Genomic DNA, 14482 nt, shown 5'->3' with positions numbered 1-14482 from the left:
TCGGTAACATTCCTAAACTAAAAGCAAGTGTTTTCCAACACTATAATTAATGGTTTCGCTAATATTAGGCGTATATGTGTTTAATTATTATTAGGATTTTGTTAATTCCGCGTGCAACAACTTGAAGGTCCTCATTCAGTTTCACAGTCCGACACTTTCACGTAACTAACAGTGAGTTCAAATCCTTATGCTTTTACTATTAATGTTTTCAGGGGGAATACAAGCCAAACACAAATGATTTTGTGAACTCATACAAAAGAATTTCAACATGTTTAAAACTTATGCAATTGATACAACCAAACGATTTCCACATTTTATAAAATATTTAGATATTTTATCCCTTTTGTAACATGTTGAGCATAAGGGACGTTTTCTACTTACAATCAATATTGCATAGTTTTCAGATCAATACACGAACCAAGTACATAACATACATGCAAACTATAATAGGTATAGTTTGAGATTTCAATACACAGTTTTACGAATTCAAAGCTTATACATTAACAAACATATAAACTATGACATACTTAGTTTAGGATATACATTACTACTTTCGGATTTCAAGAATACAACATTAAATAATTATTTAAGTATAATTATTGCTACACTACAAGTATACAAGCGGATTCAAATACAAGAGAATAATACAGAACTACACGTAAACTAGTTAATACAGGGTTATGAGACATTACTTCAATTGTACCCTTCGGGGTGCTGGCTAAATCCCATCATAGTATAACCAGAGTCTCCTAAGGGAGAACGTGAGATTTGTGAATAGGTCTATTCGGGACTAACTATCACACACCTAAACTGCTAGCTACAGTTAGGCAGACATGCCGGGGGTGACAAATGTCATAACTTTCAACGCCTGAAGAACGTTGTAGGGGTCACTAGGTCATATCAAACATGGTTATACGACTCACAGCAGTATAAACTAACCATTGTTTACGGGATTTCATTATTCATTAGTTTTATTTTAATTAATAGAACTACTTTACATTACACTGGAGGATTTCAGGTGATACAAATTATGGTTTTATTTTAAGTAATGAAACTACTATACATACTGGTGGTGACCAGGGTTTTCAAATAGAATATTCTATACATTGCTAGTAATAGCCAGGGTTTTCATACAAAGGGTATTTCATTCAAAACAACGATATACAATACAGCTGGTGGTAACCAGACACATGAACTAGTAAATTATACACTACTACAAAACACAGTAACAAACATACATGTTAGAAAATATTGGATTTTCTTGGGAAGCATACAAACATATATTAGAAAGTTTGGTAGGTTTGAGGAAGCATTCAATAGGGCATAAGAAGAATCCTACACTCCCACACGAGATGGTAGTAGTAGTGAAGTTTACAAAGGAGGTCCGAGTACACGTCGCATGAGTGATGACGATTCGTATATGACAGTGATACGAGATATTATTGCAGAAGATATAATCATATTGCGGAGATGAATGTAATATGGCACTGTCTGTGATATTCTTTATGAATTATTTACAATTTGTATTTTGCTTTTGTATGAACTTAATTTATGATCTTCTTTATGAATTATTTACAATTTGTATTTTGCTTTTGTATGAACCTAATTTAAATATTATCATGGTCTAATCTAGAAAATTACAAAATTATAAATTGGGCGTAAAAAATTGTTATGTATAAAATAGTGTAAAATAGTAAATCATTGAAAATATGTAAGAATGTCTTTTTTAGTCATTTTACATAGTTAAGTCAAACACTTTTTAAAAACAACTTTTAATTTTTGTTGCTTAAAATTAAACCAAACACATTTTAAAAACTATTTTTGTAAAAAGTCTTTTTACAAAAGTGGTTTTACAAAAAGGAATTTAAGGTTTAAAAGTAATCCCAAACTTAGATCTTGAATTTGAGATGGAATTTTGTGAGTGTAGGTCAGAATGCATAAAACAAAGTTCCAACACATAATTAACCAAATGTTTAATTTACATTAACAGAAACTACATTAAACGAAATAATTTACAAAATCATAATTCTATATAGTATACTCTTGGCTAAATATCCAGTAAAATCACAAGAGAAACAAACAAAAATTGGGTACTATAAATTCGTGGGTTTAGTCACAGGCAAGAGGTAGAGGTCTGCACTACCATACATCCATAAACCTCTCACCCTTATCTTCCTATCCTTTTCCGAAATCCCGCCACCAGCACCACCGTCATGTCGTGTTCTTCCTCCATCATAGGCGTCTCCTCCATTTTCCCGAAAACGCCTTCTTCACTAGAGCATATCTCGAAGAAAACCACTACACCCTCATCCCCTTTAGCTTTTCCGTTGTCTTCCGATAAAATCCACTTCACATCCCTATCCAGACTCAGACATAACAGCGTCGGCGTCGGCGGAGGTGGTTCTACTTTCGTGACGTCGGCAATTGCGGCGCGGAATTCAGTTCTTAGTGAGGAGGCGTTTAAGGGTCTTGGTGTGTTCGAGGAAGGTTCTTCTTTGGAAGACGATGGTGATACAGAGTATGACGATGAGTCTGAATTTGAAGCCTCCATTGATGATGGTAATGATGACGATGATGATGAACTTTCAGTTCGTAGACTGGGGTTGCCTCAAAGACTGGTTGAAACTCTTGTTAAGAGAGGAATTACTAAGCTTTTCCCAATTCAAGTAATTTCACCATTTCTTCCCTTTTATTTATGCACTTCTTAAATGCTTCTATTGCTATTACACCTTTCAATTTCAAAACGTGTATCCAAAAATCTTAGTATTTTGCGATTACAATTGTTTTAAGGTTGTTTTTGTCGAAATTTAATTGTGATATTAATTTTTGGATTTTTAGAGAGCCGTTTTGGTTCCTGCATTAGAAGGGAGAGATATTATTGGTCGTGCAAAAACAGGAACAGGGAAGACTTTAGCCTTTGCAATTCCTATTATCAAAAAACTCACCGAAGAGGATGAACAAAACCGAAATAGGTACATATGCAAAAAAATAATAAATAAAATGTTCTTTTACATAAAAACATATTTTCACTTCAAATACAAAACAATTCAATTTTCAATATACACTTTGTATTTATTTATCCCAATAATTTATAGGATCTAACAATTTTTTTCATTCTTTTTTTTTTATCTAAAGGATTGTGGGACGAATGCCAAGAGTTTTAGTTCTAGCACCTACAAGAGAATTAGCAAAGCAAGTAGAAAACGAAATCAAAGAATCTGCACCTTATTTACAAACAGTGTGTGTGTATGGTGGTGTGTCTTACACATTACAAAAAAACCAACTGAGTCGTGGGGTTGATATAGTGGTTGGGACACCCGGTCGACTCATTGACCTGGTGAATAGTAATATTTTGAAATTAGGGGAAGTTCAGTTTTTGGTTCTTGATGAAGCTGATCAAATGCTTGCGGTTGGTTTTGAGGAAGATGTTGAAGTTATTTTACAAAAACTTCCTTCACAAAGACAAAGCATGCTTTTTTCAGCAACTATGCCTGGTTGGGTTCAAAAACTCTCTAGGAAATATTTGAAGTCCCCCTTGACTATTGATTTGGTCAGTTTTTTTTTTTTTTTTGACATGTTAACATTCCAATTTACATAATATTTTCTTCTTATTTGTCTTAAACTATGTCATGATGCTTATTAAAAAGGTTGGTGATCAAGATGAGAAGCTAGCAGAAGGCATCAAGCTCTATGCTATACAATCTACCTCAACTTCAAAACGGTCAATGCTTGGTGATCTTGTCACTGTATGACCATTGAATTTTTTTTTTTTTTAATTATTATTTTGATTAATGAAAAATCTTATATTTATAAAGTTGAGATATGGATTTAGGTATATGCAAAGGGTGGGAAGACGATTATTTTCACTCAAACAAAAAGGGATGCAGATGAGGTGTCATTAGGGTTGACTAGTAGTATTGTTTCAGAGGCATTACATGGTGACATATCTCAACATCAAAGGGAAAGAACACTGAATGGATTCAGACAAGGAAAGTTTACAGTGCTTGTTGCTACAGATGTTGCTTCTCGTGGACTTGATATACCCAATGTTGATTTGGTATGCTTTTTTTGTTTATATATATCTTGTAGTTATTATATCCGAACAAAATATAGAAAGTTACAATGTAATAATGTACTTTCACCATTTTTAATCTCTTGTAGTGAACTATTATATTTTAGGGAAAATGACACAAATGCCCTACGAACTTTCTAGGGTTTACCCGTTGAGTCCCTAAAGTTTTTGTCGGGTGGTCCTTAAACTAGGATATGACATGCTCTTTTAGTCCCTGTCAACCTGTAGTAGCCGGTTCAGTGACCTGTTAGACAAAAAAAACTCACATTGTGCCCCTATAAAGCCAAAAAAATAAGTTCGGGGGTCAATTCGTACAAAAAAAATCTCTTTTTTCTTTTAATGCCGATTCACACTCAATTCGTATTGATCTCCGAACTTATTTTTTTGGCTTTATAAGGGCACAATGTGAGTTTTTTTGGTCTAAAAGGTCACTGAACCGGCTATTACAGGTTGACAGGGACTAAAAGAGCAGGTCATATCCTAGTTTAGGGACTCATAAAGTCCGACAAAAACTTTAGGGACTGAAAGGGTAAACCCTAGAAAGTTCATAGGGCATTTGTGTCATTTTCCCTATATTTTATCGATTTAGCCACCGAACTATCAATCCAATTATTATTTAAAAAAAAATAGTTAAATCGACTAAATCAATAAAATGACGAAAGTACGTTGCTATTTCTTGCATTTAGGTTATCCACTACGAACTACCGAACGATCCGGAAACTTTTGTGCATCGATCAGGTAGAACTGGGCGCGCAGGAAAGGAAGGGAAGGCGATTTTGATGTACACAAATAATCAAAGGAGAACCGTTAGATCTCTGGAGCAAGATGTTGGATGCAAATTTGAATATATAAGTCCGCCAGCTGTCGAAGATCTATTGGATTCCTCAGTCAAACAAGTAATCGCTACCCTTTCATGTGTTCATAACGACTCCATAGAATTCTTCACTCCAACTGCCCAAAAGTTAATTGATGAAAAGGGTACACGGGCTCTCGCTGCAGCCCTTGCACACATGAGCGGTTTCTCCCAACCACCATCTTCTCGTTCTTTAATCACACATGAAAAGGTATATTTATTTTATTTTTGTTATGTTTTATATAAGGGTAATTTTGTAATTTTGCGTGATAGGGATGGATGACGTTGCAAATGACGCGGGATTCTGAGTCGTCGTTGCAAGGGTACATGTCTGCTAGAACGGTTACTGGATTTTTGTCTAGTGTGTATGCTACGGCTGCTGGCGCACTTGGAAAAATTCATGTGATTGCAGATAAAAAGGTATAAAAAATAACAGTTGGTGGTGGGTCCACTAGATACAAGATTTTTGCTTTTTGTAATATATATATATATATATATATATATATATATATATATATATATATATATATATATATATATATATATATATTTTGTCATCAGGTTCAAGGTGCTGTTTTTGATCTTCCCGAAGAGATTGCTAAAAATCTATTAACTAAGGAGATGCCACCTGGCACCACTATTACAAAAATTAACAAGGTGAAGTTAATTTTTCGATTTTGAAAAATGTATCTGTAATTTTTGTTTTTGTTAATTTGTCATATAACGGATATGAATTGCAGTTGCCTGCATTGGAAGACAATGGTCCAGCGAGTGATTTTTATGGAAGGTTTTCAAACAGGGAGAGAAGTTCACGAGGTGGTGGAGGTTCAAGAAGGGAAGGTTCCGGTGGGTCCCGTGGTTGGGGTAATAATAGTCGATTCTCATCCGGTGGTGGAGGGGATAACTTCCGGCAAGGCGGTAGGAGTGGCGGTAGAGGTGGTGGTGGTGGTGGTAGTTGGTCAAGCGGAGGAGGCTCTAGAACTGGTGGAGGGTCGAGGACAACCACCGGTGGAAGTGATTGGTTGATTGGTGATAGACGATCTTCATCTTCATCTTCACGCTCTCCATCATTTGGAAATAGGGACAGGTAGTATACATTGCAGAATGCACTATTTAGAAGTTTGCATAAGTCGTTTAGGCCCATTTGTTATGCATGAGATATGACACAATCACCCATTTGTTATGCATGAGATATGACACAATCAGTTGTACTGTGTTTGGTGTCGAATAGATTTACAAAAATTGCAATTATTTGGTTCACACAAAAAGGTGGGAAACAAACTTGTTTGCGAACTCTAGTCTTTGCAAAAGACGTAAATGCCCTCCTCATCCTCGTCATTAAAGATAGCGTTCCAAAAAGCTTCCCGTGCCGTGTATATTTGTTACATCGGCTTAATAAGTTTTTCAAGGCTATTTTCGATGATAAAAATGAGAAGGGTATCTATGTCTTTTTCACAGATATGAGAGAGAGGGCTCTTTTGGGCGGGACAAAAAAATTGCAATTTTTGTTCGATTGACATCAGTATCGATTTTCAGTCCAATGCAAACTCAAAGGGCTAAATGCAAGAAATAACAACATAGCTTAATTTCTTTCTAGTACAACATTGTACTTTAAAAAAAATATATATTGAAAATTCTACCCAATTATGACATCATATGCTTTTGGTTTATTTTTATCGGGACATTACAAAAACTGCTTTATATTTGGATGACGCTGTTATAATCGGGTAGATTTTTAAAAGCCTTGTAATGGGAAGAAATGAAATTAGAATAATATAATAAAGAAATAATTATATTTATTCATTGGCCAACTTTATACAAGTAAAATCTGAGGGTTAGACTGAATGAATGTGTGAATAAAACAGAAATCTTGCGGGTCCTTGTTTCCACTGTGGGAGGTCAGGGCACAGGGCATCTGAATGCCCTAAGAAGCAAGACTATTAATTAGTTGATGCTCTTCTGTTCTTCAAGTGTTAACCATCATTGCTCCGGTGAAAAGGGGTGGAGGAGGCCACCAACTGCCGCCCATGCTGGCAGTCGGTGTGCTTTGAATCTTGGTCAAAATAGGAAAAAGTGGATAAACATGTGCTTTCGATGCATGATGCTACAGAAATCTAATGGCGAAATCAGTAGATTATCTTTATGTAGCAGCAGCTTTTTCCCATGTGTTCCCCTTCGGATTGTTGATTTTTGTCTTATTGAGTAATTACGTTTATGTATCAAAGTGATTTTCTTGAATTCGTTATTAATCAATGAGTGTTTCCTTCAATTATGTTTATGTATCAAAGTGATTTTCTTGAAATCGTAAAACTGAAGATATATCATCTGCTTCTCACCAATCGTCATCAAAAAGACAACATATTCTTTGATCAAAACAAATTCAAACTGCAAATTTGAATATATGCGTTACAAAAATCAAGATTTTGCATTCGACATTGTCTTTCAACAAGGAGGAAGTTCTTAACATGTAATCTCTCTATGTTTTAACTCATTTCAGCTTTCAAATAAAATGTTGATAACTGATCGAAAAACCTGACCTCTTTTGTTCTTCAAAATCTCTCTCACACCCTTTTCATCAGGAGCCATTCCAAGAGCCTTCATCTTCACCACCATTTCTCTACCTTCTTCTTCCTTTCCTACCTTCACAAACCCCTCCATAACCACCACACATGTCGCCGGATTCGGTCTAATCCCCTTCCCCATCATCTCCACAAAATACTTCTTCGCTTCCCCTAACAATTTCTGGTCACCGGACCCCGCCAGAGCCTTGATTAACACCGAGTAAGTGTAGGCGTTGGGCAGGACGCCGGAAGCAAGCATGCGCGTATACACCTTCAGGGCTTCTTTAGCTTTACCAGCGGCGGCGTACGCTTCGATAACAGCCGTGTGCGCCACTACGTCCGGCATCTGGCCTTTATCTTTGATCTGGGAGAACAATTCAAGCGCTTCGTGGGTGAGTCCGTCTTTAGACAATCCGTCGAACATCTTGACTGCACTATCGTTGAGCCCTTCTGTGCGTATTTTGTGAAACACTTCCTGGAGATTTGTGGGGTCATCGGGTTCTTGGATCACCGGGGTTTTCTTAAATGGGTCGTACGGTGGCGGTAGCTTGCTCTTGTTTATCTCTTTCACGGCTGGCGTTGGTGGCGATTGGGAATCATCGTCGGATTCAGAGTCGGAGAGTGAGAAGTTTACCTTGGTGTTGCGCTTTGGGGTGGTTGTTTGTTGAGAGGAAGTAGTGGTGGTGCTGTTGAAGAGTCGGGAAAAGAAGGATTCGTTTGGGGGTGTGGGTGGAATAGGGACGGTTAACGGTGGGAGGTGGTGGCGGAATAAGGAGGTGGAGGAGAAGAGAGTTTGATGTTTGAGCTTGAAGAAGAGGATGGAAGTGATTCTCGCCATGTGAATTTTGAATCGTTGGGTTTAAAGTGCAGAGAGTTGGAGATTTGAACATGAAGAGACGTAGAAGTTTCTGGAATGAAAATTCTTAAGCCATTAACGCTATGAAAATGTCGAAGGGAAATTAGAAGCATACCGGATGAGGTATAGAGTTAAAATCTTGGAATAAAAGTGAATAACTCGTTTTAAACAAAAATTGAATAAAAACATAATAAATATTTCTAAAATTATGTATATAGTTACATACAATTTATTTACAAATATGTATTTATAAAAGAAATTAGAATTTGCAAAAATATAATGAGAACTATTATGTCATTTGTGTTAAATTAAACATTATTTTTCGTTAGTAGAAAGATATTGGTAGTCAACCTTGGACTATGTGTAAATCTTTATATTTGTTATATGTTTATGTACTATTTAATGGTTTTTTTATTTCATGATGAAAGCTTCATAACTATATATTATTTGAAAAACAACAAAACAAGTTAAACAATTTTAAAAAAATACTAAACAATTTCGGTAAAACAAGCGGAATAACTTCTGAAAAACAAAAATCGAAAAATTATAAACCTAAACACAATATTTAACATGGTTTGGTGGATATGCTCTTATCATCACAATGATTGCTCTCTTGAAATTTGTACACACATACGCACACATATCTAGCATAAGAATCAGGCCCGGCTCAATACATGGGCGAAATGGGCAAAGGCCCAGGGCAACATTAATGGAGGGGCATCAAATTAGTCTAGTAAGCAACTATATGTATATGTGTTTTGGCCCAAAAAAATTTAGATAAATAGTCTTTGTGCAAGGCATGTGATCAGAGAAGGAAAAAGAAAAATAATTGACAACAGGAAAGACACACAAGGTGTATTCGTAAGTGTGATTGGCTGATTACCAAGAGACGCCTCGAAATCCAAAAGTTGTAGAGATCGAGAAGCCTCTTAATCAAATTCAAATCGACTGAATCTGTGTTTTAAATCTAATTTCTGTTTTCATTTCTTCTATTCTCTTATTCTCCAATTTGTGATAACATTCGTGGCTTTTGTAAGTATATGGCGATTTCTTTTTTCTGATTTGGTGATTCGTTGATTCGTGTTTGAGGTATACTGATTTGGGGATTCATTAATTCGTGTTTGAAGTATATTGATTTGGTGATTCCCTGATTCTTGTTTGAGGAATATCCTAATCTGGTTTGGTGGTTCCTTTCTCTTATTCTTCTAAGCTAATAACTATTCTAATTTGGTATTTTCCATTTCCCGATTCGTATGTTAGTACACTTGGAGTTCGAAGTTGGACTGTTGGAGACTAGGAGATCGAAGCCTTCATTTCATATTTCCTGTTTTGAAAGAGTTGCAAACTAGAATTCGAGGCCTTGTTATTTAGTAATTTCCAAATCCTTTTTCTCATCACTTTTCTTATTCCCTTTTAAGGTAAACCATACATTAATAAGTTGAACTTTTGAATCTATGTGTTATGTTTTATGATTTAGGAGCTGGAGGTACACCAAATACTAATCAATTGAACTTTCTGATTAGTTTGATTCCTAATTAGGAGGCAGCATGCATATAACTTTCGATTGTTGTTTGTTACACAATAGTTATTTTAAAAAGGGTTCTTACTTTTTATTTTATTATTCATTTTTCAGATTATTTTGCAATTTTGCATATTGATAGTGTAAACAAAAACATAAAATTTGGATATCTATCTTTGCTTAAATACTTTTTTTTGTTAGAAATCAAAACGTTAGTAAAAATAGTTCTATTAAACTGATTAATAATTTTAATGATCCACCTAATACTTCTAATAATCTAATTAGAATTTTCAATTATTTGGTTAATAATTCTAGTTATTGTGAAAATAATGAATATATGGATAAAAGTTAAGCCAAATGAGTTTTAATATTTTTTTTTTTGCAGAAATTTTTTGTTGGATGAAACGGACAAAGATGAAGTTCATGAATATCTATTCAAATAATGGAGTTTTAGAAAGATTGAATGAATTAACGCATTCATGTATTGAAAGTCAATTTTTACAAAGTTTTAATATATATATATATATATATATATATATATATATATATATATATATATATATATATATATATATATATATATATATATATTTGTATGTGTTGTCTATTGTATGGTATAAACATAAGGGCATAAAATTCTTTTTTCGCCCTGGGCATTAAAACCTAATGGACCGGCCCTGATAAGAATGTTGATGAAGATGTGTATCTATTTATAGGCAAACATAGGGATAGGCTAAATCTGATGGGCCATGCATATCCATAATTAGGCCTTAAAAGGAATTAGTCAATTACAAGACGTCATGTTGTTGCTTCAAGAATCTTCAACCTTGAGGGGTGTGTATGACCACATGTCATGCACATAGGCAACACATTCTTCATGCATAAGATGTATTCATTATGCATGGAGCGCATTCAATATCAAGCAACATATCCTTAAACATCCATGATCTACTCAATGTATTCTTCTACCCAACATCACATTCTCTACGTCAGAAACACATTCTCCATGTCAGGAGCGTATTCTCCATGCTTTTAGGAGGAGTGCATCTCCAACGGTGGAGCACATTCTCCAAGTGCCTGGTTACTTTGCTAAGGACTTCGTCGGAATTCGACACACATCGATGAACCACAGATAAACCAGACTTCGTTGGTGGTGGACTAGAATTTGTTGGTGATGAGCCAAACATTGAAAAAGAAAGAAATAATATCCAGCCACCGGAATCCTAGTAGTATCCGGTGCTGAATTCGCAGAGAAAGAAAGTCGAGAGATGATTACATCGATGACTCCAATTTGGAAAATCCTTACACCTTTTACCTACGACGACTCTGATCTTGAAAGCCTAGCTAGCCTAGTGTGGTTGTCGCTGCCAAAAACCCTAACTCTCGAACTTGAAAACTAGAGCCCTCGAACCATAAAACCGTAGCCAACATAGGTTTCGACGACGTTAGAGTTTAGTGTTGAAAATAACTCACTGGTGTTGTAGGGTTTAGTAGTGAATGAAGCTCCGATAAAAGGTGACTTAACGACAGTGAAGGTGGAGACGAACAAATAACATACAGGTGGTGATCCGACATAAGGGGGGGCTCCATACTTTTAGGAGTGTGTTCATCTAGAAATCGTTTTTAGGAGTGTTTTCATCTATTTTTAGAACTGTAACGCCCTGTTCTAAAATATTCGTTTATGGAATTTCAGAGGCCAAGGCCAGGGGCGTTTTAGTCCTTTATTAATTTGGAGTTATTATTCGAGAACTTTACGGGTCGGGATATGTTGTTAGAAGCGTAGGATTTCTCGCCACCTTTCTGTGGATATATAGTTCATCAGAAACGGATCTAGAATGAAGGAGTTATGACACTTTGAAGATTTGGCAAGAATGGCCCTTAAAGAGAAAAGTTTGCATAGAAGACCATTCATGCATGTTTGGAACACGCGTGGGTACGCCCAGCGTAATGGGGCAGCTTGGTCGCGGATGTCCAAGGTGTACGCCCAGCGTACGCTAAAAAGTTATGAAACCCTAATTTCGGATTGAGCACTATATAAAGGACATTATGGTTCCAACCCTAGCCCCCATATGAGCCTCCCCAACCTCAGAAGAAACCCTAGAACGTCCCTATCTTCATTTTATGAGATCTTGACCTTGGAGAACCCATTTTGGTGGATTAAAGCTTGGAAGCAAAGAAAAGAAGATTGGCAAGGAGGAACCTTTGAAGCTAGAGCTTGTAGATTTGGGATAAGTGCTTCATTTTGGACCTTTGCAAGGTAGAAATTCTTGAGCTTGATGATTTACCTCTTAGATCTCCTTAGTGCAAGTTTATGGACCTTTTTGGTCCCAAGATTGGGACTTTATGACTTAAGCTCGTTTCTAAGACCAGGGTTGCCCCCTTTAGAGTCATATAAGTCCCAGAAGCAGTAAAGTTTCAACCTTTGTGGTCCTATTAAGTCCATGCATGAGATCTAGTCCCATTTATGGAAGTAGAAGAGTGTTTTGAGAGTTTGGGTCCTATAAAGTCACCAAGTCAGTGACTTTATGGCTTAATGCATGGAATAAGACTTGGATTTGAGTTTGTAGCTTCTGAATCGGGGTATTAAGAACTTATTGGAAGTTGAATTAATGAGGATGTACGTTGGGCGTACAAGGAGGTACGCACGACGTACAAGCCACCAGCCAGTACGCTCAGCGTACCTAGGAGTACGCCCCGCGTACATTGCCAGACTTGGGCCTTGAGCTGTTGGGCCTCGGTGTGGGCTGTGTTTTGGACTATAGATCTTTGGGCCTTAGTGGGCCATCAAGAGTCAGTGTTTATGGGCCAAGTATATGTTTTGGGCTTAAGATAAGGCCCAATAATGGGGTTGGGCCCAATGTAGCAAACTAGGCCATTAGTGGGCCTTTAGTGGGGCCATGGATGGGCTTAGAAGAATTAAAGGTTTTGGGCCTTAGTTATGACCCACACCATAGTAGGGGTAAAATAGTCATTTTACCCATCAAAAGATTCCCCTTTTGATTTAGTGTTTTGACTTGTCATGATAGCCGGAGAGCAGCCGGGACAGCAGTCGGGGATCTTTCACTCGAGCTTTCAGCAGTCAACATTCCGAGGTGAGTTTCCTTCCAGGGGACAAGGTCTCAGTCAGTATCCGGACTGCGGTCCGATGCAGGGGACATGGTCCCAGTTAGTCCGGGTTTCGGCCCGATGCAGTTTCCGGACTTCGGTCCGATGCAGGGGACATGGTCCCAGTTAGTCTGGGCTTCGGCCCGATGCAGTTTCCGGACTTTGGTCCGATGCAGTGGGCAAGACCCAGTATGTGCTTTATATGTTGTATGGTATGTGGTAGTTTGGGGGAGCTCACTAAGCTTCGTGCTTACAGTTTTCAGTTTTGGTTTCAGGTACTCAGTTTTCAAAAGAGGAGCTCGGAGAGGTTGTAGTGTACACACCATAATGAGTTAGCCTGGGGAATGTTTTACTCTGATAATGAGATCATGTTTCGAATTTAATACTAGAAAATTATGTTATGACTTATGATACGTTTTTATAAATATGGTTTTAGTAATGTTTTAAAAGAAATTTTTAGTCGTGATTTTTAGGTCGTTACAAGAACCCTCAAACCTGATGTGTGCATGTTCTTAGTTTTAATCCCCAAATAATTTCTTGTTTTTTCCAGCAAGTTCTTGGTTTTTTGAACTAAACAATTTCAGGACTTACAAATTTGACATGTGTATTTTGGTTTAAATGATTTCAAGAAAATGTTTGAAATCACCGAAAAACTAATGTTTGTCAGAGACTCGTGGAAGAAGATGATCGAAGAGTCGATGGAGATGACAAATCGCCTGAAACCTTCAATAACTGATAATAAGGATATTTTTTTTAAACATCTACAACAAGTTCAATAGTAAATGATGTAAAAAAATGACTAGACAGAACAAAACGATGCTTCATTAAGACTTAGGTGGTGTTTGTTTTTTCTAATTAACCATTTATTGCTGCGCCGCGCAGCACACACGTAACACTTGGTCATTCGCAAATGTTTGTTTTTTAGAAGATTTTTGATTTAAAAACTGATGCACGTGTTCTGCATGACACAACACTTAACCATCTGTTTCAAACATATTCACACATTACTTTATTACATGCTCCAACCCGTTCGGTCCCTCTTATGTGCTCAGTCTTTTTCGTTTCGAAAAAATCATTTTCCCTTTTGGGTTAATGTCATAAAAACCCTCAAGTTTTTAGGGTTTTGTCGATTTTGCCCAAAGTTGAAATTTATGTCCGTTTTTACCCAAACATTTTCAAAAAAATGTTCGGTTTTACCCTTTTACCGGTGATAACAGGTTTTTCAGGTTACTTTTATATTAAATTTGCAAAAAAAACCCTTAAGTTTATAATTTTTTTTACGTTTTTACCCTTAAGTTTATAATTTTTTTTACATATTTATCTTAAGTATATTTTTTTCATAATATACATATTCATGCAGAAAAATCATATTTATATACGAAAAAATATTTAATTAAATATTGTATTATATTTTTTTAATGTTATATATATATATATATATATATATATATATATATATATATATATATATATATATATGTTTGTGTGTATTTGTGTTTTTGTATGGTTATCTTAT

At 36.1% G+C, this 14482-nt stretch overlaps 2 protein-coding genes across 2 annotated transcripts; one reads left to right on the top strand and one right to left on the bottom strand.

Moving 5' to 3' along the window:
- Nucleotides 1-2115: 2115 nt before the first annotated feature.
- On the top strand, nt 2116-7194 carry LOC111911786 (DEAD-box ATP-dependent RNA helicase 3, chloroplastic). Its single transcript, XM_023907525.3, has 10 exons — nt 2116-2666; nt 2839-2972; nt 3136-3550; nt 3648-3746; nt 3833-4057; nt 4759-5136; nt 5199-5345; nt 5487-5582; nt 5666-6012; nt 6791-7194. The coding sequence occupies exons 1-10, from the start codon at nt 2214-2216 to the stop codon at nt 6867-6869; spliced, it is 2373 nt and encodes a 790-aa protein (XP_023763293.1). The 5' UTR covers nt 2116-2213; the 3' UTR covers nt 6870-7194.
- A 92-nt stretch (nt 7195-7286) lies between these two features.
- On the bottom strand, nt 7287-8468 carry LOC111911787 (pentatricopeptide repeat-containing protein At4g38150). Its single transcript, XM_023907526.3, has one exon. The coding sequence runs from the start codon at nt 8322-8324 to the stop codon at nt 7419-7421; it is 906 nt and encodes a 301-aa protein (XP_023763294.1). The 5' UTR covers nt 8325-8468; the 3' UTR covers nt 7287-7418.
- Between the last annotated feature and the right edge of the window lie 6014 nt (nt 8469-14482).

The sequence above is a fragment of the Lactuca sativa genome, chromosome 9, assembly GCF_002870075.4.
Source record: "Lactuca sativa cultivar Salinas chromosome 9, Lsat_Salinas_v11, whole genome shotgun sequence".
Taxonomy (NCBI): domain Eukaryota; kingdom Viridiplantae; phylum Streptophyta; class Magnoliopsida; order Asterales; family Asteraceae; genus Lactuca; species Lactuca sativa.
Note: the sequence above shows the minus strand (reverse complement) of the source record. Positions and strands in the feature narration are given on the sequence as shown.

What these genes read in the sequence shown, in the direction of transcription:
- LOC111911786 (XM_023907525.3), top strand. Translation starts at nt 2,214, where the DNA reads ATGTCGTGTTCTTCCTCCATCATAGGCGTCTCCTCCATTTTCCCGAAA. An exon ending in ATATACCCAATGTTGATTTG is followed by an intron (nt 4,058 to 4,758) that starts GTATGCTTTTTT and finishes TCTTGCATTTAG; the next exon opens with GTTATCCACTACGAACTACC. An exon ending in TCATTTGGAAATAGGGACAG is followed by an intron (nt 6,013 to 6,790) that starts GTAGTATACATT and finishes TGAATAAAACAG; the next exon opens with AAATCTTGCGGGTCCTTGTT.
- LOC111911787 (XM_023907526.3), bottom strand. Translation starts at nt 8,324, where the DNA reads ATGGCGAGAATCACTTCCATCCTCTTCTTCAAGCTCAAACATCAAACT.